The 22531-nt window shown below is 49.7% G+C and overlaps 1 protein-coding gene across 17 annotated transcripts in view; it reads left to right on the top strand.

The window, feature by feature from the left end:
• The window catches only part of WNK2 (WNK lysine deficient protein kinase 2), a 151960-nt gene that overhangs the window by 19592 nt on the left and 109837 nt on the right, over positions 1–22531 (top strand). For all 17 annotated transcript variants that reach the window (XM_053925761.1, XM_053925751.1, XM_053925738.1 and 14 more), the window contains exons 3-6: positions 16342–16514; positions 16724–16944; positions 18781–18938; positions 21184–21272. In XM_053925761.1, coding sequence (XP_053781736.1) covers positions 16342–16514; positions 16724–16944; positions 18781–18938; positions 21184–21272 — 641 coding nt within the window. The remainder of the gene's footprint in view (positions 1–16341; positions 16515–16723; positions 16945–18780; positions 18939–21183; positions 21273–22531) is intronic.

Here is a 22531-nt window from a genome sequence, read left to right as displayed (position 1 = left end):
AACATTGCCAAGCCCCAGCTGTGGTCAGAGTGACAGTTCACCTGCATCTCCCAGGCCCAGTGCCTTTTGGCACCAAGGTCAACCAAGACCCCATGTGGAACTTCACAGAATATATTAGACAGCCATGCCCCAGTCTGTTATGTAAATCAGGACACTGACACTGCCAGGGTGGTCTCGGCAGTCTCATCTTGGTGTTTTCTGCTCGGCATCTTGCTTTTTCAAGGCCACCTGAATGGCACGGTGCCTGGGCTTCTTCCCCTACCACGTGGGCCTCCCATTTCTTTGGCTGTCAGGGCTACTTTCCCCCTCATTCTTATCCTGGTGTCTGTGAGCACATGTTATCCCAGTGTTTGGCACCTACTGTGACCTGGCTTCACCCCTTGTCAGGGGTCCCACGAGGATGCCCAGGAGACCCTGTTTGATTTGGCACACTTCGGCGTTGTGGCTGGGAAGGGGTGACACTTTCTAGGTGTCCTTAAATTAGGAGACCAGGAAGGGTGGCAGCTGCTTGGCAGGGGGTGGACTGTTCTGTGGGCCAGTGTTGGGGCTGATGTGTCCCCTGCTGCCCTCAAGGACTGAGTGCTGAGGGTGGTCCATGGTACACCTGCAGCCATCAGGGCAGACGCTCAGGCTGGTGTAGCTCTGCCTCATCACACCCTTCTGTTCAGTTTTCTTGGGAAATGCTATGAAAGCAACTTGGAGTTCAGTCCCTAGGGGCCACCAAGAACCACCCCCCTGCTCTTTTGTCTCTTCATCTTCTGAGGGTAGAGAGATGGCAGCTTGTAGGAGTCCACAGGGCTGACCACAGTGCCTGTGCCTGGCGAGGGCGTCCTGATAAGGTCATGCCTGGTGTGTCCAAATCAGGGGTAAGGCCAGCAGCATTGGAAGGTTACTGAGGACCAGAACATCCCAGTGTTGTTATTTCTAATTTGTCAGCATGGCCATTCCAAATAGGCTGGGAGGTAGAGATAATGACTAATGAACCATGCTGTACTCCCAGTTACCATCAGGGGCCTCCTATGCTTATATTCCTTTCAAACCCTCAGACCTGGATGAGCCCCCATATGCACACCTGGGGATCTCCTGCACAGCTCTCAGGCCCTGGGCTGCCAGCCCACAGGCAACCTAAGAGGGATGGCTTCACCACTCAGCATAGTCCAGGTATCAGTCAACCCCTCCTCTTTGCCTCTCAAGGAGATGGAGCCCAACAAGGGGATGTGGTCAGAGGTTTGTGGGTTTTACAGAATTGGAATTCTGTGTGCAGTGACTGTGTTCGGTGCAAACCCTGAAGTCACTTATAGAACAGACACCAAAGAGGGGCACTTGAGGAAATCGGTGCCACTGTCATCCACTCTGGGGAGGAGAGCCTTGTGTAACATAGCTGCTGCCTAAAGCGGGGCCCAGGGACATGGCTGGGTGCTGTCTGCTTTTAGTCTCATGATAATCAGATTACAGAGAACTGGAGACACTGGGAAGGAAGAGAAGGTCCTTGCACACTCCCACTCTGCCCTGACCACATCCCCATTCTCGCCATTTTGCTCTGGTGAGGGTGACTTTCATTAAATCCCAGCCTGGTGACTGTCACCCTCACCTGTCCCCTAACTCCCTCTGAGGTCCGCACAGCCCTCATCACCACCAAACAGGCTGTCTCAGGATGTTGGCGTTTCTTGTGACTATAAATGACTGTCCAGTGAGCAATTCCAGACACATATAGCCAGCAAGGTTTTGGATGACTCCCTGTGGGAGCCTGAGGGTGCTGGATGGCATGTTCTGAGTGAGAATAGAGTTCTGCCTTTACTTTGTATCTGGAGAAATATTTTTATTTTTTTATTTTACTTTTTTCCCCTCACCTGAGGACATTTTTTCATTGCTTTTAGAGAGAGGGAAGGGGTGGAGAGAGAGAGAGGGAAAGAGAGAGAGAAACATTGATTGACTGTCTTCTTGTACACACCTGGACTGGGTGGGGTATGCACTGTGACTAGGAATCGAACCCTCAGCCTGCTTACATGCCCTAACTGGGAATCAAATCCATGATCTCTTGATCTATAAGACAACACTTGCACCAACTGAGCCACACTGGCCAGGGCTCTCCTGAGAAATATTTTGAAGACAGTAGAGGGAATACATTTTTACAGAGCAGAAGTGCCCCATCCTGTCACCAGACCATCAGCACATGCTCCCTCGTGTGTCCTGTGAGTGCCTGTGCATACATGTGCAGTTGCCAAGCCTATGGCTACCCATAGGCCTGGGGTCTACAGGGCCTGTGGGGTGTGGCTCAGGAGGAGCAGCTCTCAGGACAGAGTTGTTCCTGGCAGAGGGAACAAAGCCTGTGTTACACAGTGACTGTGCAGGGCGCCCTCCTCAAACTCCTGTCTGTGTGCCTGAGGGTGTGACTGCTGTCTCCGAGCAGCTCTGCTGAGGGTGAACTAGGAGGTGGGTACTTTCCTCCTGTGTAAGGGTCCCAGAGTGATGTGTGTACTCCACTGTGAGACATGCTTGCCGTCTATAGTGCTGCTCACCTGTGCCAGCCATGCTCCTGGGATTCTGCTGACCTCTCACAGGCCCATGTCCCTGGGCAGCTGAGTGGGAGGCAGGCCCTCTGCTTGGGAGAACCCCTGCGTCTCAAGGATACTAAATCAGGGTCAGACCCTATACCTGGAAGGGTCCATATGTGTCAGGGGTATTGAGTCAGGGGCAGTCCCTGTGCCTGGGAGGAACCCCTCACCTTGGGGGTGCTGGCTGGGGAGCAGGCCCTATGCCTGGGAGAACCCCCTCATTTTGGGGATGCTGAGTGGGGGGCAGGCCCTATGCCTGGGAGCCTAGGACACCATGTGTTCCTTTTCTGTACGGGGACAGGACAGACGTCTCCTACCCTTCTGTGGTGATGGGTTTAGGGGGACAACATGGATGCATGAGAGGTGTAATGAGGGCTGATGGGGCCCACTGGGTCCCCAGTAGCTCCCTGGGGGACAGATTCCAGGAGGACATCTTCCAGGGTAGTGGGGGTTCTCTTTAGCCCACACAGCACTCAATAGGTGCCTCCCCATCAGACAGTGCTAGCCTGGTCATCCTCACTTGTCACATGGACATGAGACGAGTGCTTTACTCTGCCACTTGAAGGCTTTCCTTGGTTGTGTTACATACTTCTGTGCCTCTTTAGGATGTAATGTTTAGAAGATGTAGATAGGCAAAAATAAAATAAAAATCACCCCGATCTTACAGAAAAAAGGGAGCAGCACAACCATAGTTAAGGTCATGCGATGTGTGATGTGGTATGTGACATGATATGTGCCTTAATGTGTGATGTGATATGTGTGGTGTGACATGGCGATATGTGATGTAATGTGTGGTTGTGGCACATGACATGGTACACAGTACTGTGTACTGTGTGATGTGGTAGGCTTTTTTAGGTAGGGTCTTTGTGATGCGGTTGGTTTGTCCCTGGCCATTATGCAGGTTTGGGTCCGTCTTCAGTCCCTCACTCATCATTCAATTATTTATCCCACTCTTCATTCTTTCAGCCACTTGTTCCTTCATTTATTCACTCACTCTTTGTTCATTCATTCACTCCTTCATTCACTCAATATTCTTATCCTTTGGTTGTGGAGCTTCCTCATACCCTGCAGGGAACTATAATCCCTACAGGGTTTCCTGCCCTTTCTTATGGGGCTGCTGGGTTTCAGCAAAGCCAGCGCTTTGAAGGTGAGATAAGGGGATGTTGGCTTCAGGTGTTAGAACTGATCCCATTGCTATGTTTGGTGTAGTTTATCTGCCAGGTGTGGTCACAGCGTGCTTGCTGCGCGTGAGCAGTGCAGTGTCCCAGCAGGGCTGACCCCCCTCTGTCACTCTGTCTGATAGAGGCCCGCTTGTTTCTGTCAGGCCCCCACACTGCTTCCTTCTTTGTTGTACCCTAAGGCTTTAGGATGCTCAGATCTCCACATTTGGAGGCAGTAAGAGCCGGCCTGGCTGGGGGTCATGTCTGACCTGTCACTTGCAGAGGTGTTGAGCCTCGCTGAGCCTCAGCTTCCTCTCTGTAAATGGGCAGCATGCACCTGTTGGCTCATAAGGATGAGCACCAGGGGCAGAGGTCTTGCCTCAGGGTCATCTTTGTGGGATTGGCAAGTGGCTGTCCAGTAGGTCATGGCCATCAGTAAATGTTTGCCTGAGGGAAAGACAGATGTGGGTATGGAGGGGTTGGTTCCTCACCCACCAGGGTGTGAGCAACAAGGAGGGACTCCCCACTGCAGCTCTCCTCACATGGTATCAGACCTCAGAGTTGCTCTTGGGCCTCTGGTTGTTCCCATGTGTTGGAGGTGACACATCACAGGTACAGGTGGAGAAGTCCTTGTGGGATGCCAGACATATAATGCTTCTCTAGATCTTAGTGATGAGATGGGGAGGTGGCTTTACCATTACTTGGGGAATGAATGCACCTGCAGGGAGAGAGCTCCACTGAGCACTGGCTCTGTGCTGAATTTGGAATTCTGTTCCATTCCTAGAGAAGGACAAACATACTATCTTCTCATACGTGATCAGGGCAAACAGGGATGGTTGTGCTTCTGCATAGGCACACCTGGGGATACCTGCATTTTAAAGCTAGACGGTTGGAGAGGGCAGAGTGGAGGGTGACAGAGAGCAGGGTAACTGGGCTGGCTTCCTCATTTCACTCTGTATTTGTGATTTTTGGTCATTATTTCATCGCATACTTGCGTATCCATGTGGTGGTAATATTAACAACTGAGATGTGGTCTCAGATGTGTCTGCTCTGTAATTGGACAAACCATTCTTGGAGCTCTAAGCTTTGGGCATTTGAGAGTTTGTACGTAGAAAGCCTTTTATGCATCCCTTTATGGTTTTTTTTAGTGGTTCACTACAGATTACAGCATGTATCCTTAATTATTAAAGTCTGATATAAGCATGTAAGTCGTAGAATGTTGAACTCCATGTACCCCTACCCTGTCTTCTGTGATATTGCTTCTAAGATTTTCTTTGCACATTCAATTTTCAGGAAATGTTTTTGTTTATTTTTTTACTGTAATGTTCCTTGGTGTGGGTTTGTTTGCTTTAACTTGCTTGGGGTTTATAGACTTCTTAAATCTATGTCTGAATTTCTTGCTTCAGCTTTGTAAAACTTTGGGGCATTATTTTTAAATATTGCATTTGTTCCATTCTTTATGCCTTCTTCTTCCCAAACTCCATTTGCACATAGGTTGAATCTTTTCATTGTGTTCTATAAATTTTTTTAAGGTATACTTTATTGATTATGCTATTACAGTTGTCCCACTTTTTACCCCTTTGCCCCCCTCTGCCTGGTACCCCCCCTTCCCTGTAGCAGTCCCCCCTTAGTTCATATCTGTGGAACATGCATATAAGGTCCTTGGCTTCTCCATTTCCTGTACTATTCTTAATATCCCCCTGTCTATTCTGTACCTAGCAATTATGCTTCTTATTCCCTGTACCTTATCCTGCATTCTCCTCCTTCCTCCTCCCTAGTGATAACCCTCCAAATGATCTTCATTTTATTTCTGTGATTCTGTTCCTGTTCTAGTTGTTTGCTTAGTTTGTTTTCATTTTTGTTTTTTAGATTCACCTGTTGATAGTTGTGAGTTTGTTGTCATTTTACTGTTCATAGTTTTTTATCTTCTTTTTCTTAGATAAGTCCCTTTAACATTTCATATAATCAGGGCTCAGTGATGATGAACTCCTTTAACTTGACCTTATCTGGGAAGCACTTCATTTGCCCTTCCATTCTGAATGATAGCTTTGCTGGATAGAGTAATCTTGGTTGTAGGGCCTTTCTTTTCTTTTCTTTTTTTATAAAAGATTTTATTTATGTATTTTTAGAGAGAGGGGAAGGGAGGAATAAGAAGAGGGAGAGAAACATCAGTGTGTGGTTGCCTCTCATGTGCCCCCTGCCTGGGACCTTGCCTGCAACCCAGTCATGTGCCCTGACTGGGAATGAAACTGGTCAGGGAATGACCACTGACTGGGAATGAACCACCCTTTGGTTCACAGGCCTGCACTCAATCTACTGAGCCATACCAGCTGGGGCATAGGTCCTTTCTTTTCATCATTTTGTATACTTCTTTTTTGCCTGCAAAGTTGCTTTTGAGAAATTAGCTGATAGTCTTATGGAAACTGCTTTGTAGCTAACTCTGTGCTTTTCTCTTGCTGCCTTTAAGTGGTTCAGTGGATTGAGCACCACCTTGCAAACCAAAGGTCACTGGTTCGATTCCCAGTCAGGGCACATGCCTGGGTTGCAGGCCAGGTCCTTCCAATTGGCGGCATACTAGAGGCAACCACACATTGATGTTTTTCTCCCTCTCTTTGTCCTTCCCTTCCCCTCTCTCTAAAAATAAATAAACAAAAAATCTTTTAAAAAATGATTCCGTCTTTATCTTTAACCTTTAGTATTTTGATTATGATGTGTCCTCTTTGAGTCTAACTTGTTTGGGACTCCGTGCTTCCTGGACTTGTATGTCTATTTCCTTCACCAAATTAGGGAAATTTTCTTTCACTATATTTTCAAATAAGTTTTCAATTTATCGCTCTTCCTCTTCTTCTGCTGGCTCCCCTGTGATTTGGATGTTTGCATGTTTGGAAATGTCCCAGAGTCTTCTTATTCTCTCCTCATTTTTGTTTTTGTTTTTTTGAATGCTTGTTTCTTCATTCTGTTCTGGTTGATTGTTTATTTCTTCCTTATGTTCCAAATTGTTGATTTGAACCCTGGCTTTCTTCCCTTCACCATTGGTTCCCTATGGATTTTTCTTTATTTCACTCATTGTAGCCTTCATTTCTTCCCTTATGCTTTTGCTATATTCAGTGATTTCTCTGAGTCTACTTACCACCAGTGTTTCAAACTCTGCATCTAATAGTTGGTTATCTCTGTTTTGCTTAGTTCTTTTTCTGGGGTTTCATTCTCTTTTTTCATTTGGACAGTATTTCTTTATTTCCTCGATGGCAGCCTCCCTGTGGGGTTTTTTTTTTTTCTGTGTGTTAGCTAGAATTGCTTTGACTCCCTATCTTAGTGCACCTGTTAAGTTGTATGGGGCGGAGCCCTATGTAATCACCAGAGCAAGACAACTCGCTTCCCTGCTTTGTGGCTCTGTATTTGAAGGAGGGGGGGAAAAAGCTGTTGAGCTTGCTCAGCAGTCCCTGTTTCCAGTCACTTCACTTCCTTCCTGTATGTGACTTGTGCCCCTCTACCTGCTGCCCTGGTGGTGGTTCCCAGAGTGGGTGGGTTTGCATTTGTTCTAGGACCATGAGGACCCTTTAAATGGGCTCTCCTGAGAGATCATCAGTTTCTCCCACCTCCTCAATTCCCACTGGTTTTTACAACTAGAAATTATGAGGTTTTATTTTTCTGGCGGTGGAACCCTGGGCTGCGCCATCTGACCTGGGGCTGGGATCGCCTGCTCCCAAGATATCCCTCCCGATTTTGTCCACCACATGTGAATGTGGCACAGCCCGTTCCAGCCACACTGTGTCCTTGCTGACATGGTTCCCTGTCTCCGCCCCTCCTATCTGTCTGGATAAGTGTGGCTTCTTTAAATCCTTGGTGGTTGGACCTCCATACAGTTTGATTTTCTGGCAGTTCTTGGTGTTTTTTGTTTTGAGGTTAGTTGTGATCCTTATGGTTATGTGAGGAGGCAACCCTATGCCTCCATCTTGACTGGAAGTGTTCTATAAATTTTTTGTCCTCTTTCCTATCCATTTGTTTCTGCATGTCTCACTCCATGTATTTCTACTGATGTGTTTTCCAGTTTGCCGATCCTGTCTTCAGCTATGTCTAATCTACTGTTAAACCCATATATTGAATTCCCAATTTCATTTCTTAGTTCTAGCTTTCATTATTTTTATTTCACAGATTTTGGTTCTGGTGAAATTATCCATCTTATTATCTTTTTTCTTGACCACACTAATCACAGTAATTTAAAGTCTGTGTGTGATAACTATGATATTTGGATCCTCTGGGGGGTTTGTTACTATTGTCTGGGTTTTTTTCCCTCTTGATTTTCTACTGGTTGCTTTTGTATCCTGGTCTAGAGTAGAAGTCTGGGCATTGCCCAATGCCTCTCTTCCTCAGCAGGCCCTGTCTGACTGTGGAAGCTCTGTCCAGCATCTCAGCTTCTAATCTAATGCATAGCACTGGCAATCTGAGACAGCACTGTCCTGTAGAAATGTGACGTGAGCCACATGTGTAATACTCAGTTTAATAGCCACACTGAAAGTGTAAAAGAACTGGTGGAATTAATTTTTTTAAAGATTATATTTATTTATTTTTAGAGAGGGGGAAGGAGGGAGAGAGGCAGAGAAACATCAATGTGTGATTGCCTCTTGTGTGCCCCCTACTGGGGACCTGGCCCGAAACCCAAGCATGTGCCCTCACTGGAAACCAAACCAGTGACCCTTTGGTTCATAGGCCGGCACTCAATCCACTGAGCCACACCAGCCAGGGCTAATTTTAATGATGTATTTTCTTTAATCAATATATCCTGAATATAATCTTTTAAACATGTAATTAATATTATTCATGAAATTTTTAAAAGTTACTGTTAAAATTACTACATCTTAGAAATCTAGTGTGTATCTGACACTCAGTTTGGACTAGGCACATGTCAAATGATCAAAGCTGTTGTCTTGGACTACGCAACTCTAGGGGAGAATGTGCTAAATGTGGGGCTCCCAGCTGGTGGCCCATCGCCTGCGTGTGCACTGCGTGCTTGCTGTCTAGTCTGGATGGTGGCCCCACGGCTCTCACTGCCAATTTGGGGAAGAGCCAAGAAATTAATTCAGAGGATTGGGGCAGACATGAACTGCAGGGACTTCCTTCATCCCAGTCTGCCCTGGGCCTTTTTGGTCCTTTGTGGCACTGATCATGTGGGCTGGTTTATCTGTCGATGGCCCTCGCCCTCTGCCGTGCACCCTGGCCCAGAGAGACAGTCCCCTGTCCTGTACCCTAGTGCAGTACCTGTCCCAGAGGGACATCCATGGATGTTCAGTCCAGGCAGCATCTTCACTCAGGCAGACAGCGGCCTGAGACCATCAGTAGCCAAAGCCCCTGCTGCCTGGCCTGTGAGGTCATCTTAGATCTATTGGTGGGATTGTTCAGGCTTTCCAGGCCTCTGAACATAAGAGTGAGGTCTAGGCAGCTTTTGCATGAGCGTGGAGCTTAGAGGACTTGGCCAGATAGGGCCTTCTGCAGCAGGAGGCATCAGGGTCCCTCTCTGTTCCTGAGCATCCACAGCTGCAGGTCTGGGCTTTCACTGGGGTGGGAAGTGTATGGGTAAGGGAAGTTTGCTTTTTGGGTCCACGGAATTTAGCAGATTGTCCCAAGGACTTTGCTCCCCTGGGGTGCCCCAGTCTTTGGACCCCTGTAGGAGCAGGGCAGATGCTTGGCAAAGGAGGGCCTTTTGACTGGCCCCACTCCAAAGGGGTTGACCTGTCAGCAGCCTGGCCCTGGGGGTGTGGGGTATTGGCTGTCCTGTTCCACTTCTCCCCATAGGCATGGATGATCCTTGGTTGCAGTGTTTGTCTTTGCTGACCGTGTCCATGGTGTGTCCATATCAATCTTTAGGTGACCCTTTGGGGCAGTGGCCTGGGATGGGGTGGCCCTTTCTAGAAACCAGACATGTGGTGTCATCACAGGGGTGGCTGCTGACCAGGCTCTGTATGCTGGACTTTGAGGCCACCCTAGGTGAGTGCTGATGCTCTTGCTTGGGGAGGTTGTAGGTGTCCTCTTGGTTGTCTGTGGAGGGAGTGGCCGGTGGGCATGCTCTTGCCTGCTGTTCTTTGCATTTCACACTTTGATGACATGCTGCTCTGGACCACCAGAGGTTACAGCAGATGTGTCCTTGAGAAAAGCCAGGCCTCCTTGACGCCACCATCCTGTGTTGCCCTGGCCTTGGCAGTTTCTCTTGTGTCAACTGAGATGGCTTGAGTCAGGAGGAAACCTGTCTCCTCCATGACTGTCTGTCCCTGTCCCAGAGTGTCTTTGGAGTTGGTTCAGGTCTGGACATGCCTGTATGGGACCTGAGGTGTTGGGGGAGGTTTCGTGGGGTGGAGGGCCTGGGGGTGAGTAAGAGGGAAAAACTTGGGCCTGCCCAGCTTCCTCCTGCCCCTAGGGATGCTAGTGGCCTGTGGCTGTGTCTCTGAGCAAATGCTCTCTCAACCCCCCAATCTGCCTGCTCCTGTACAAGTGGTGCCCTCCCTGCTCTACCCAAGTCCTCTGCCTTTTCTTGGGCTCCTCCTTGGTCCGTTCCTGCTGTGTGGTAACGGCTTCTGTTGGCTTCCAACAATGGTCCTGTCTGCACCCCATGAAGAGGGTGGTGAGCTCTGCCCTTAGCCCATGGCTTGGGTGGGGGTGGGGCAGAGGCATTCATCCCAGGGGTGTCTAGCACAGAGGGCCTATCCCTACACTGACCCTCAGCACTCATGTCAGGGACAGGATCTCCCTGACAGGCAGGCAGGGGGCACACCCTGAATTTCACTTCATGGTCGACCCCACCCAGGCCCCAGTGAAAGCCTGGGGATGGGGGTCACCATGGACAGGGTGACAGACTACACTGTGTTCATAGAACCTGAGGAGGCCCTGCTGGTGCTGCCAGTGGGTCCTGAAGGATCACTTGGGGTTGGGGCCACACTCAGTTGAGTCTAGAGGGCTCTGCGATGTGGAGTAACTGGCTCCCTTCCCCCATCTGCCAGCTGAAGAGCCCAAGGTTAAGAGGAGTGATGCTGGCCAGCTTCATTCTGGCGATCATTAAGGTTCACTGTGGAGGACGTGTGAAGCAGTTGGGAGAGATGTGTGTTTAGTCACATTGGTGCTCTGGTCAACTGCAAACTCCTGATTTGTCAAGGTAACTTGTTCCAGCAAAAACTGACTCTCGGAGCTGTGCAACCATAGGAAATAAAGTGGAATTCCAATAAGCACTGTCTTATGGCAGAGAAGTGTGCTCAGGGGTCGATAACAGACTTTCAGGAAAAGTGGAACATTAGATCTGTGGGAGAGGAAGTACTGATCTGGGATGCAGTCTCCTTCACGTGTTTGTAAAACGGCCAGAGAGACTATCAAATTCCATGGGAACTGTTTCAGAACGTTAAAATAATGTCAGTATTTACAAAATGCTGGAGGTGATGACCTTTGTAACTACGTAAACTTATGACAAAATAGTACAAACCCCAGCGTGCCCCTGCAGAGGGCACCTAGTTTTCCAGTCCCTGTGTGTTGCAGTCAGGGCTGGCCTGCCCGCTGGATGCCGGTGGCTTTGCCTTTGGAGGGAAGAGAAGGGTTCCCAGTATGGCCTTAAAAAAGAGCAAAGTCCCCTTAAAGACACTAGTTTTGAGTGGTTTGTGCCCCTTCCCTCTTTAAAGATAGTATTTGTAAAAGCTGTAAGGGGCCAGATGGCAATGTTCAACTCTCCTCCTCTCAGAATTTCAACCTTGTTGGCTCCTGTGACAGGGCAGATGTGAGTGTTGGAGTGCCTTACCCTCCCTGAGCCACCTGTCCACGGAGATTTACCCTTATCCCCTGCCCATCGGGATCTTCCTCAGATGCACCACCTCAGACCAGGTTGTGGGGTGGGGGTCTTGTCTTATGTGGGAGCAGTAGCTGGAGGACTACTTGTTTTAATACTGATGCCTCTATATTAAATGTGAACTAGAAAAAGCATATACCACTCACCTGTGATATCACATGTTTTATGGTTCAGATGAGGTTAAGGAAAGCATTTGGGTTTAAAAGAAGTGACTTTATCTTTAGAACTGCAGTAAATATTGGAGCAGGTCACAGCCCAAAAGTGTGAGACATCATACTCTGTTGAAGTCTCTCTGTTGGTGGCCTTTAGTGGGAGCTCAGTCCTGAGAGGGGTCAGGACAGCCCCTTAGACCTGTCAGCCTGCTTGCTGTCCCTGTGATGCTGGTACCTGAGTGACCTAAACCACACTTGGCCTGCTCTCTCCCGATCTCACACCTGCATACAGGATACTTCCTTCCAGGATTCCTGCCCTGCCCTTCTCCCAGGCCACAGCAACTTTTTCTCTGGCCCAGGGGTGTTGCTGGCTGGCATCGCCCACCTATTCCTCAATTGCTTGTTTATATGTTTTCTAGGCTGGCTATTCCCCATTCCTGCAACCCAGAGCCTCAGAGAACATCTGGTAACTGAATTGTGCCTGTGGATGCCCACTAGAGGCAGGGGTCTGGAGGGAGGGAGTTGTGCCCTCTCAACCGGGCCAACCTGTCCCTAGACTCCCATTCTTGGGCCAACTCCTGTCCATGGAGCCCCTGTCCTGGGCCGACTCTGTCCTTCAATCCCTTGTATTGGGCCAACTCTGTCCCTGGAGCTGCTTGTTCTGAGCTGACTTAGTACCTGGAGTCTTCTTATCCTGGGCTGATTTCCCTGTAGAAGTGACAGGTCTCTTGAAGCTTTTTTGGTTTTGATTTATGACCTAATGGGGCTGGTAAGAGATCCCAGGCCAGCTTGTCACCCCAGATTCTATGCTAATTCTGGACATTCTCCTTCTGGCTGCTTATTATCCCTCTGCCCTGTGTGTGTGGATCCCCTAGTTGGACTTGGCGTCCCTGGGCAGTCCTGTCCTCCTGTGTTGGTTGGGGTTTGCCCTGCTGAAAGGAGATGACTGCAGAACCCCACTGAGAGCAAGAGGAGGACTCTAGCCATCACTGGTGGGGCTGTTAGAGCAGAGCCGGTGACTCCTGGGCCATTCGGGAGAAGCCCTTCAAGTCCAGGGCCGTCGTCCTCTGACCGACCACTCTGGCTACCTGAGGGTACCTTTTGGGACTGGGTGACGTTTACAATGGGCTAGGCTTTTTTCCTGTACGAGATGAGTGCCTACGATGTCTAGAATGCTTTCTCCTTTATAATCTGACTGACTCTCACTATCTTTGGGGAATAGAAGCCACTAATTCAGGTAGCAGCAGAGCTTGTTGGCAGGGAGGCTGGTCTAAGTGACTTGCCCACCTTTTCTGGGTGCCTGAACCATCCCATAGCAAGGTCCTGTGAGCAGCCAGGGTCCCCCTTGTCACTGCTGCACCTCTAGAACAGCCTGATTCTGGCAGGATTGAAGGGTCCTGCAAGGGTCAGGAGCTGTCCTCCTGTCCTGATTTGTGACCTCTAGCCACCTCAGCACATCAAGTAATCAGTTTATCCCACAAGCCTTGGCCACGGCCAGTCGCCAAGGTGGCTCTGCCCTGTGGAGTTACTGATCTCATGGGGCCAACAGTGATCCATAGGCAGTGAGAAGGACTTGGGCCAGCCCTGTGAGGGGAGTGCTCTGAAGACACACCAACTAACCTTTTAAATTATCATTGGTGTGTCACACGGTTAAAAATAGCCTGGTGGCTTAGAACATAAAATGAGGTCTGTTTCCTCCCATCTTCACTGCTGCCGCCCCCATCCCCCTGGGCCGAGCTCTAAGAGGCATTGTCTAAAGATACGCCTTTGTATTATACCCACATCTTTGTCACTATTAGCCTGTATCTGTCACAGAAAACGAGACTATATAGCATATTCAGGGCATTTTCCTCCCGTTAGTTGTCAGTTACGTTATTTATATAGCATGAACCTTTTGTTCTGAAACTACAGTGAAATCTTTTACTTTGCTCTTGATTGGTGCTGAAATACTGGCAAAAACAATTTATACTATAAGTGATTCTCTGAGTTTCCTCTAGAATCAGTGTCCAGACCTTTGGAAGGGAATTGGAACTGAAATGTCACCGTCCAAAGCCAGCTGTCCTGCTGGGAGTGATGCAGGGAACACCCTGCATCCTGACTTCCTTTACTGGTTTCTGCCAAGTTCAGCTTCAGGCACCCCTTGCCGCACTCCCTCTGCTGTGTTATGTGGAAACACTCCTTCCAGTGAGTGTTTTACCTGTGGTGCCAGATAATCAGCTTTGAGTTCTCTAGTATCTGAGAATCAGTCCTAGGGCTGTGGGTTTGACATCTGTTTGGCTGGATATAGGGTTCTAGGTCAGAGTCGGCACTTTGAGGAGGCTGCCTCATTGGCTGTGCGCCCATGATTGTCAATGAGACCTGACCCCCAGCCCCTCCTCCTAGGTGGGCAGGGTTTGTTCTCAGCCCTCAGGAATTTGAATTTTGCTGGAACTGGTCTAGTGGTGGATCATTTTTCATTTGCTCTTACCTGGCTGGGGCACACACTTTTATTTTAAATAGTTGTGCTCTCAGCTCAAGGAAATACTATTCTACTCTTTCCTTTTCCTTCCTGATCCCTCTCCGTTCCTATGAACTCCTGTTATATATTGTCAGGACTTTCAGCAGGTTTGCTGTGTCTTGATGTTTCTCTTCTGTTTCTCACATTTGGTTTTTGGATGTTTTCACTTTATTATTACTTTTTTTTACATTTGAAAAATCAAGCACTGATATACAATAAAACACATCTTAAGTGTACAAGTAGTTGTATATATGGATGTGACTGCATCCTCTGTTATCTGTGCCTCCCCCACCACAGAGTCAAGCACTGTTCTGGTTTCAACCCCACTGTTATCTCCGCCTCTTCTAGAGTTTGGCGCTATTGTGAGTGGAACTGCTCTGAATGCCATGTACCTGTCTTCTGTGGCCTCCTGTTTCTTTGTCTTGGGTGGGTGACTAGTGGGGTATGGCTGGGCCTAGAGCTAGATGTGGACTTGCCAAGGCTTTTTTGAGGCTTGTGCCATCTGCACTTCCAACAGCCTCATGCCAGGAGGGCTCAGCTTCCCCACTATCCAGCGGTTGGAATGACCCTTTTTATTTTATTTAGCTGGTGGGTGTGACGTGGGATCTTGTGATTGTAATTGGCATTTTGGTGACTCAGGATGCTGAGCACCTTTTTATATGTTTATTGGCCATTTCTGCATCTTGTTTTATGACACATATCCATTCCTCCTTTGTTATTATTGAGTTATAGGAGTTCATCTCTATTCTGGATCCAAGTCCAATGTCAAATACATGTATTGGGAATAGTTTCTCCCAGTCAGTGGCTTGACTTTATTTTCTTGAGTTGAATGTGTTCCCATGTTATTATGTAGATTAAACATTAACTTTTTGTACTTAATGTTTCATTGGATACAGAGTATCTTATTTTTAAAATATTGAGCTTTAATTTGCAAGCGCTCTTGATTGTTCCTTTTTAAGTTTGATCTTATGTGTTTCAGCCTCTTAGATGCGTATGAGGACTTGAACTACATGTTTTTGAAGTTGTCTTTGTCCCAGAATTATATTTTGGCTGGTTGGGGGGGGGGTGGATCAGCCGTGCCAAGGTTTTCTCCTGGTATTCCTTTGCCCTGTTGGTGATCATGCTGTCTGGTCCCACTTGTGCATGGAGAGGCTGATGAAGGTTTGTGGTGGGTGGGGCTGGTGGGAGGCAGAGAGTCCATAAATGGTTACAGTGCCACTTCGGATAGAATTCCTTAACCAGATGACCTCGTCATATCCTAGGGTCCCCCTTTCCTCTTTGGATTGGTTGGGATCTGGCTTGATATCCTTTGGGGTCTTCCGCAAGGACCCCAGGGGTCTTGGCCTCTGTTTCTTTTTAGCTCTGATTTCTCCTTCCATGTGCCCAGATGTATCTTCTGTCTTCCTGCAGTTCCTCAGAACTCCCCAGTCCATGTTCAGTTGTGTCTTTGTTTTCCCTGGTGGGGGTCTTTCTGGTGGGAGAGCCAGGCATGTGCTGCATGGGCTCTGTGGGCCTCTTGGACCAAGAGAGGCAAGACTGGGGGGTCACATGCTCAGGATGGGGAAAATGCTGTGCTAGGGCATTTAGGAAATGAGGTTCACCTGTGAGATGAAGTTGGAAGCAGCAGGCTGCTTGGACAGATGAGGTGGAGGCCTGGGTGGTGGTAAATGTGCGTCAGGGTGCTGGAACATGTTCAGGTTGTGCTAAAGGTGTTAGGTGCAGATGGCCCCAGGCCCTGGAAATGTATGTCATGTGCTTAGTGCTAAGGTGGGCTTGGCTGGGACTCTAGTCTTTCTTCTTCGCTCTTGGCTCTGATCTCTCTCCTAGTCTTCTGGTTGTTAGCCATGGTGTCATGCTCATGTGTTCATGAAGGTGTCCTTAAAGTCACGTGTAAATCCTTTCTTCTGACCTTACTCCATCAGCAGGTGTGTCGTGAGCGAGGCCGCAGACATTTTAGGGAGGAAGCATATTGGCATTGCAGTGGGTTTCAGGATGGCTTTGGGTTCTGGAAGTCTTTTTGATGAGCTACCTGTGTAGGGTGGGGCCCCTTAGGGTTGGCCTCTCCCCTGTCCCCCGCCCAGGGTCACCAGGCTCTGTGAAAGGCTCTGCAGGTGTTCCTGTCAGCTGTGTGTGTGTGTGTGTGTGTGTGTGTCTCTAGGACCGGAAGCTCACCAAGCTAGAGCGACAGCGATTCAAGGAGGAGGCTGAGATGCTAAAGGGCCTGCAGCATCCCAACATTGTGCGCTTCTATGACTTCTGGGAGTCCAGTGCCAAGGGGAAGCGGTGCATCGTGCTGGTGACTGAACTGATGACTTCGGGGACACTGAAGACGTGAGTGCATTGCCTGCCTGGCCAGCCAGGGCGTCAGAGTGGGCTTGGCCCAGGTTATGCGGCCCATAATAGCTGGGTGGTCCTCCCTGACTTGGGGTCAGCACTCCTCTCTCACACAGTGTCCCTTAGTGCATGACGAGTACGTGGCCCACAGCAGTGGGAAGCCCTTCCTTACTTGAGTAGCTGGTGAGCCATGCCCCTACCCCCAGGTACCTGAAGCGGTTCAAGGTGATGAAGCCCAAGGTGCTGCGTAGCTGGTGCCGGCAGATACTGAAGGGGCTGCTGTTCCTGCACACCAGGACACCCCCCATCATCCACCGGGACCTCAAGTGTGATAATATCTTCATCACTGGGCCCACTGGCTCTGTAAAGATTGGCGACCTGGGCCTGGCCACCCTCAAGAGAGCGTCCTTTGCCAAGAGTGTGATAGGTAAGCTCACCTCTCTGAGGCCCTACCAGCCCTTTCAGCCCTCTCATTCCCCTCAGCCAGGCTGTGGCCCTGCATGGCCTATGTAGGTCCCTGACTGTGGGCCAGATAGTGAGGCTGGCTGGCACCTGTGGGGCTGTGGCACTCAGGAGTAGGAAGGAGGCCTGAATGACAGAGGGATTCTGGGACTCTGGCTGGTGATGTTGGAGCTGGCCTCAGCCGGTGGGGAGGTGTCCCCAGGATGTGAGGCTGGCAGAAGAAGCCCCCGAGGTGTTTGGGGCCTGGAGTGATCAAGTGTTTGGGTGGGTAGGGCCTGGGGTCTTCCGTGTGGATGCCAGTTTACTGGCTATTTTTGCCTCTGCATTTTTTTTCCTCTGTAAAGCCACTCTGCAGCCTTCCTGGGTGGGGCCTTTGGCCCGTGGCTGAAGTTAGGAGTGGAGACAGGGTGCATCTGGTATTTGTGTGCTGGCCCCAGTGGGGTCCTAGCACATAGTGGGCACTCTTTGTCCATGGGGTTCAGGCCCCAGGTAGTAGGCCCTCCCAGCTTTTTCAAGACAGCACTTGGAGGGGTTTTGGGGCAGCTATTTATGGAGTTCAGGACATCTGAAAAATGCCAGTGTGCTGCCGGGCATGAAGGCTCCAGTGTGGCACTAAAAGACATCCTAGAGACAGCTGTGTAAACATTTTGATATTTATATATATTTTAAAAGTTTTGTTTATTTTATTTTTAGAGAGAGGGGAAGGGAGGGAAAAAGAGAGGGAGAGAAACATCGATGTGAGACAGAAATGTCGATCAGTTGTCTCTCGTGCATACCCTGACCGGGGAATGAACCCACAACCCAGGCCTGTGCCCTGACTGGGAATCGAGCCAGCGACCTTTTGCTTTGCAGTTTGATGCCCAACCAACTGAGCCACACTGGCCAGGGCTCCATGTACTATTTTGCATCTGTTTTTTTTTTTTTTAACTGAGGGTCTGAAAATCTTCCAAAATCAACAGAGAAGTTAAAAGCAGCCTCGTTGGAATGGATTCTCCTCTTTGCAGTTAGCGTGACAGATGCTCAGTTGGCCTGTTTTCATAAAAGGATTGTGTGGTTATTAAAGCAAAAGTTTGTTACAGAAAAATTTAAAAACCTAGACCAGTGTAACTGAAGGCAAATCAGCTGTAATCCACCTGCCAGATGAGTCATTTTGGTCTGTGCTTGTGGTTTTATACAGGTGAGGTCAGTGTGTATACACATTGTATATTTTGTTTATTTTACTCAGCCTATCACAAGTCTTCATGTCCTTAAAAATTCCAAGTGAACATTATTTTAACTTTTTGCTCTTAGAGAGCACAAACAGTTTCCACCTTAGCCTCTCCCTGGTGCCTGCCAGGTGAATGGCACCTGTCCAGCTGCCCCCAGATCATCATCTGTGCTGCCTGACACTCTGCCATGTGGTGTGCATGTTGGGATATTTGGGACCTTTCTGGGTTTTTGCAATTTAAACAGCCCTGTGGTGACTACGAGTTTTTGTCTGTTCCGGGTTGTGGAGGGAGGGTATACTGGCTGTGTTGTGCCTCCTTGATGAGAGGCACCTTCAGCATTTCAGACATAGACCCTGTTCCTGGGAAGTAATAGTCCCCCAGCTCTGTGAGCTGTTCCAACCCAGAATCAAGAAGGTCTAGGGGGAATTTTTGAGAACTTCTGTCTGAAGAACACTCCTGTTTGAAGCAGGATTCCAGGACTGATGGCATGGCATGTGGATGGGGGAGGAGGGAAAAGGCTTTGGGCTGGGAGGAGCAGAGGAGGCTTCTGGATTGATGACCACTGACCCTGCATCTGTTGTTCCTGGGCACAGGCACCCCTGAGTTCATGGCACCCGAGATGTACGAAGAACACTATGACGAGTCTGTAGATGTCTACGCCTTTGGGATGTGCATGTTGGAGATGGCCACCTCCGAGTACCCCTACTCAGAGTGCCAGAATGCTGCCCAGATCTACCGGAAGGTCACCTGTGTGAGTCCCTGGCCACTGAACTGGTTCTGTCTTTGTGAAATCACAGCAGCTGTGTGAGGAAGGGGACAAGGCCATTTCACAGATGGTGAAACAATGGTGGTCACTCAAGTCTCTGAGCTTAACGTAGAAGCCACACAGCAGTAATAGTAATATGGGTTTCAGGGCAGTAGCTAGAGGCTATAATTGGGGCCCCTGCCAGGAGCCCAGGCTACCTGTCTCTGGAACCCCTCCTCCGGGCCGTTCCGGGGGCTGCTGGCTTCTCCATCTTCTGGTGTGTCCCCAGAATATAGTTGGCCCTATTCTGTCCTCCCTGTGCACTTGTTCTGCTTGGTGGGGAGCACAGAGGGAATGTCCAAGTCAGGAGAGCTGGACTGTGGCTTTTCTGGTCCCTAGTCTGTCACTGTCTGTCTGTGCCCCTAGCTGTAGGTTCCGTGGCCCCCAGGTCTTGGCTGTTTGAGCCCAGACCTCTGTGTACCCACATTGCTTCTGTACTGTCCCCCTCCCTGAAGGTCACAGCTTGTCTCTCTTCTTCGAATCTTAATTCTGAGTTAGTGGTCATTTGTTTGCTCTGAGCACCTCCTATGTGCTGCTGAGGTTTTGAGGCAGGAGGGCAGGGTCCTTGGTTGGAGGCATAGTGGGTGTGGGTCAGAGACCCACAGATAGGTATGCAGCTCCCAGTGGTGCTGGCAGGAGAGGGCACTGTCCTCCAGAGGGGTGGGGAATCTGAGGGATGTCAGGGCTCCACTGGCAGGCCTTGGAGGTGTTGGTGCTGGCATGTGGGAACAACAGCCTGAAGACCCTCCTTCTGGTCTATCTGCTGGCCTGGGGAGACAGGGACTGAGCCCCTGAACGCATGCTCCTTAGCCACCCTGGCTCTCCTAGCAGCTCCACTGCCCCTGTTAAGGCCCCCAGAAGCAAGACACGGCCAGGGGCTTGAAGCTCCTGTGTTGCCCATGTTGGTTTGGGCAAAGCAAGGCACAGTTAAACCCTTCCTCCTTGAGGAAACCAGATGGGGAGCATGTTTCCTGATCCTCAGTGTGTCTGTCTCCTGTTCAGAGACACCCTTGTGCTCTTGCCAGCAGCTCACTCACTATGTACCCACAGCTGGTCCAGCCTCCAGCACATGCCCCTAACCCAGGGGGCTTTGGTTTTCCAGAGATTTCAATGACAGTGCATGCACACACTTGTCTGTGCTTATAGTTCCTCAGACCACCTGCCGCTGTAGGGACGCTGGCCCTTCTTCCTGGCATATTTAAGCCTATTTTTCTGTTGGCTTTAATGGAAAAGCACAGGGGTCTCACCTCCAAGGTTTCCGTGTCTGCTGCAGATTCCCTCCCATGTCGGACACAATACAACCCCCGTTGGTTACAGATGTGGATCCTGGGGATCAGGGGTTTAGTGGGTACAGTGGGGCCATACCTGGGCCATGGGAGTTGCTGGGGATCCTACACTTTCGGGTCTGCCCCTGGGCTGCCCTCCCTCATTGTGCAAAAATGTGTGCTTCCCATTAAAAAAGAAATCAGGACAAGCCTTCAAAGGTGGAGTTTTGCTGAAGGAGGAAGAACATGATGGTTTAGCCCTCATTATGTTTAAAATGCTTAAAAACCAGGTGCCACTCAGGCAAACCCTCTCTCCTAGCAGATGACAAATAAACACTGGTCTAGCCCCTGCTTCTGGAATCCCTTCTCTCTGCCAGTCCTCCTCCCCTTATGCCATCTCTGGTCAGTGTGGATGCTTGGCCACACCCTGGCACCCTGTGCCACAAAGTAGTCTGGCCTGGTCGCTGGCCAAGGACCTGAATGGTGGAACTGTACAGCAGAGTTGTTTGCAAAAGTCTTGAGCTACCAGGCCTTGGAAATCAATCTTGCTGTGGCCACAGTGGGGCTAGAGTCTCTGGTGGCCCTTTGTCAGTAGCAGTGACTATAAATCACATCCTCAGCACCATTGAGCAAGGGTGTGGTAAGAAGGCTGGCCATTTTCTCCTCCAGCCTCCAAGACTGTCTGGGTGGCACTAGAGGCCCTAGCCTCCGGCACACCCACCCTGCCTCACCCCACCTCCTCCAAGCATCAAAGTGAGCGAATGTCCCCAGTCTTTCTTCTCCAGACTTCACTACAACAGTCCCTCCACCCTGTAAGCCTCCACCTTCCTGTCATTTCTTCTTTAGGGGCTAGTGGGAAGTGAGTATAAGAAATCCCTTGTAGAGGCCAGTTCTGTGTCAGGTGACCCTGCTCATCTCATCTTCAGGGCATCAAGCCGGCCAGCTTTGAAAAAGTACATGATCCAGAAATCAAGGAGATTATTGGGGAGTGTATCTGCAAAAACAAGGAAGAGAGGTGAGTTCCAAGCATTACTGTGTCTGGAGTGTTTCTCCCGCTGAAATCTTTCCAGCTGGCCTGCAGGGAACTTTGGGAGACAGGCTGCTTCAGGCCCAGGTGCCTACAAGCCAGCTGAGCAGTCAATGGGAAGCCCCTGCAAGAAGCAAAGTCAAAGCCTCCTTGACTTTGGGGACTGCCCTGAGCCCCCTTCTTTCCTTTGCTGGCTGCTTCTCACCTACCCCAGCCTGGAGTGAGGAGTTCATGGGCCCTGACTCTACCCCTTCTTGCTTTTTCTCTGTGTTGTCCCTGGTGGACCCATCCATTCTCCTGGCCAACAGGATACCCCATGCCCAGGCTTCCCAGTGTGTCTCGTCCTGCCCTCTCTCCTTAACTCCAGGCTGCATATTCTGTGCATCTCTGTCTTACCCATCCCAAACCCTTCTTCAGGTTTTCATGTTCACGTCTGATGCCACCAAAACCAGCTCTTACTTCCTCTGGTGGTCACTGGGAATCTAGGCGTGTATTTTGAGCTTTCTTCTCTCCTCCTTACCCCTGCTTCTCCTCTCCTGCCCATCCTCCACCCTCATTTCTCTTCACCTTCCACCACCTCTTCCTACCCCGTCATGTGCCCTCCCAGTCCCTGCATACCCAGCACATGGCCACCCTGGTCACTGTCTCCAGCACTGATCACTGTCCTTTTCCATAGCCATCATCTCTCAGGCAGGGACCCTGTCCTAATCTCTGTGCATTTTCTCCTACCCCCCTGCAGGTTACCATGTTTTATTTTTTAAGGAAAAATGCTAAAAAATTGTGAAATGTAACCCATATCAGAAAAATACTAGAACAACCATGTGGGGTCAAAGAATCCTCACAGCTGTCCCTGTGAGACCACCTCCTAGCTCAGGACCTACAGAGTCCAGGGCCATGACCTTGGCCCCTCCCTAGGGACCTCACAACATTTGTCGGCCTCACTGAGGGTGGCCTCACCCAGTGTCCACCTTCCATGGTGGCAGTCATCCCCCGGTGCGGGCCTTTGGACCTTGCAGCTCATGGTGACTACAGATTTGATCCTGGAGGGAGCCATTTGTGCCAGAGACAGGAACTAGTGTTTAGGATGCTGGTTTGGGGGCAAAGTGGTTACTGTGGCAACACCCAGCAGCACACCTGCCCTGTCCTGAAGAGCTTCCAGAGAATCCCCTGAATGTGGGCTTCTGGACTCTTGTGGATCCAGTTCAGTCTTAACAGAGCCAGGTACCTTTGTGACAGCTGAGTTCACC

This window comes from Desmodus rotundus, chromosome 1 (assembly GCF_022682495.2).
Source record: "Desmodus rotundus isolate HL8 chromosome 1, HLdesRot8A.1, whole genome shotgun sequence".
Taxonomy (NCBI): Eukaryota; Metazoa; Chordata; class Mammalia; order Chiroptera; family Phyllostomidae; genus Desmodus; species Desmodus rotundus.
Note: the sequence above shows the minus strand (reverse complement) of the source record. Positions and strands in the feature narration are given on the sequence as shown.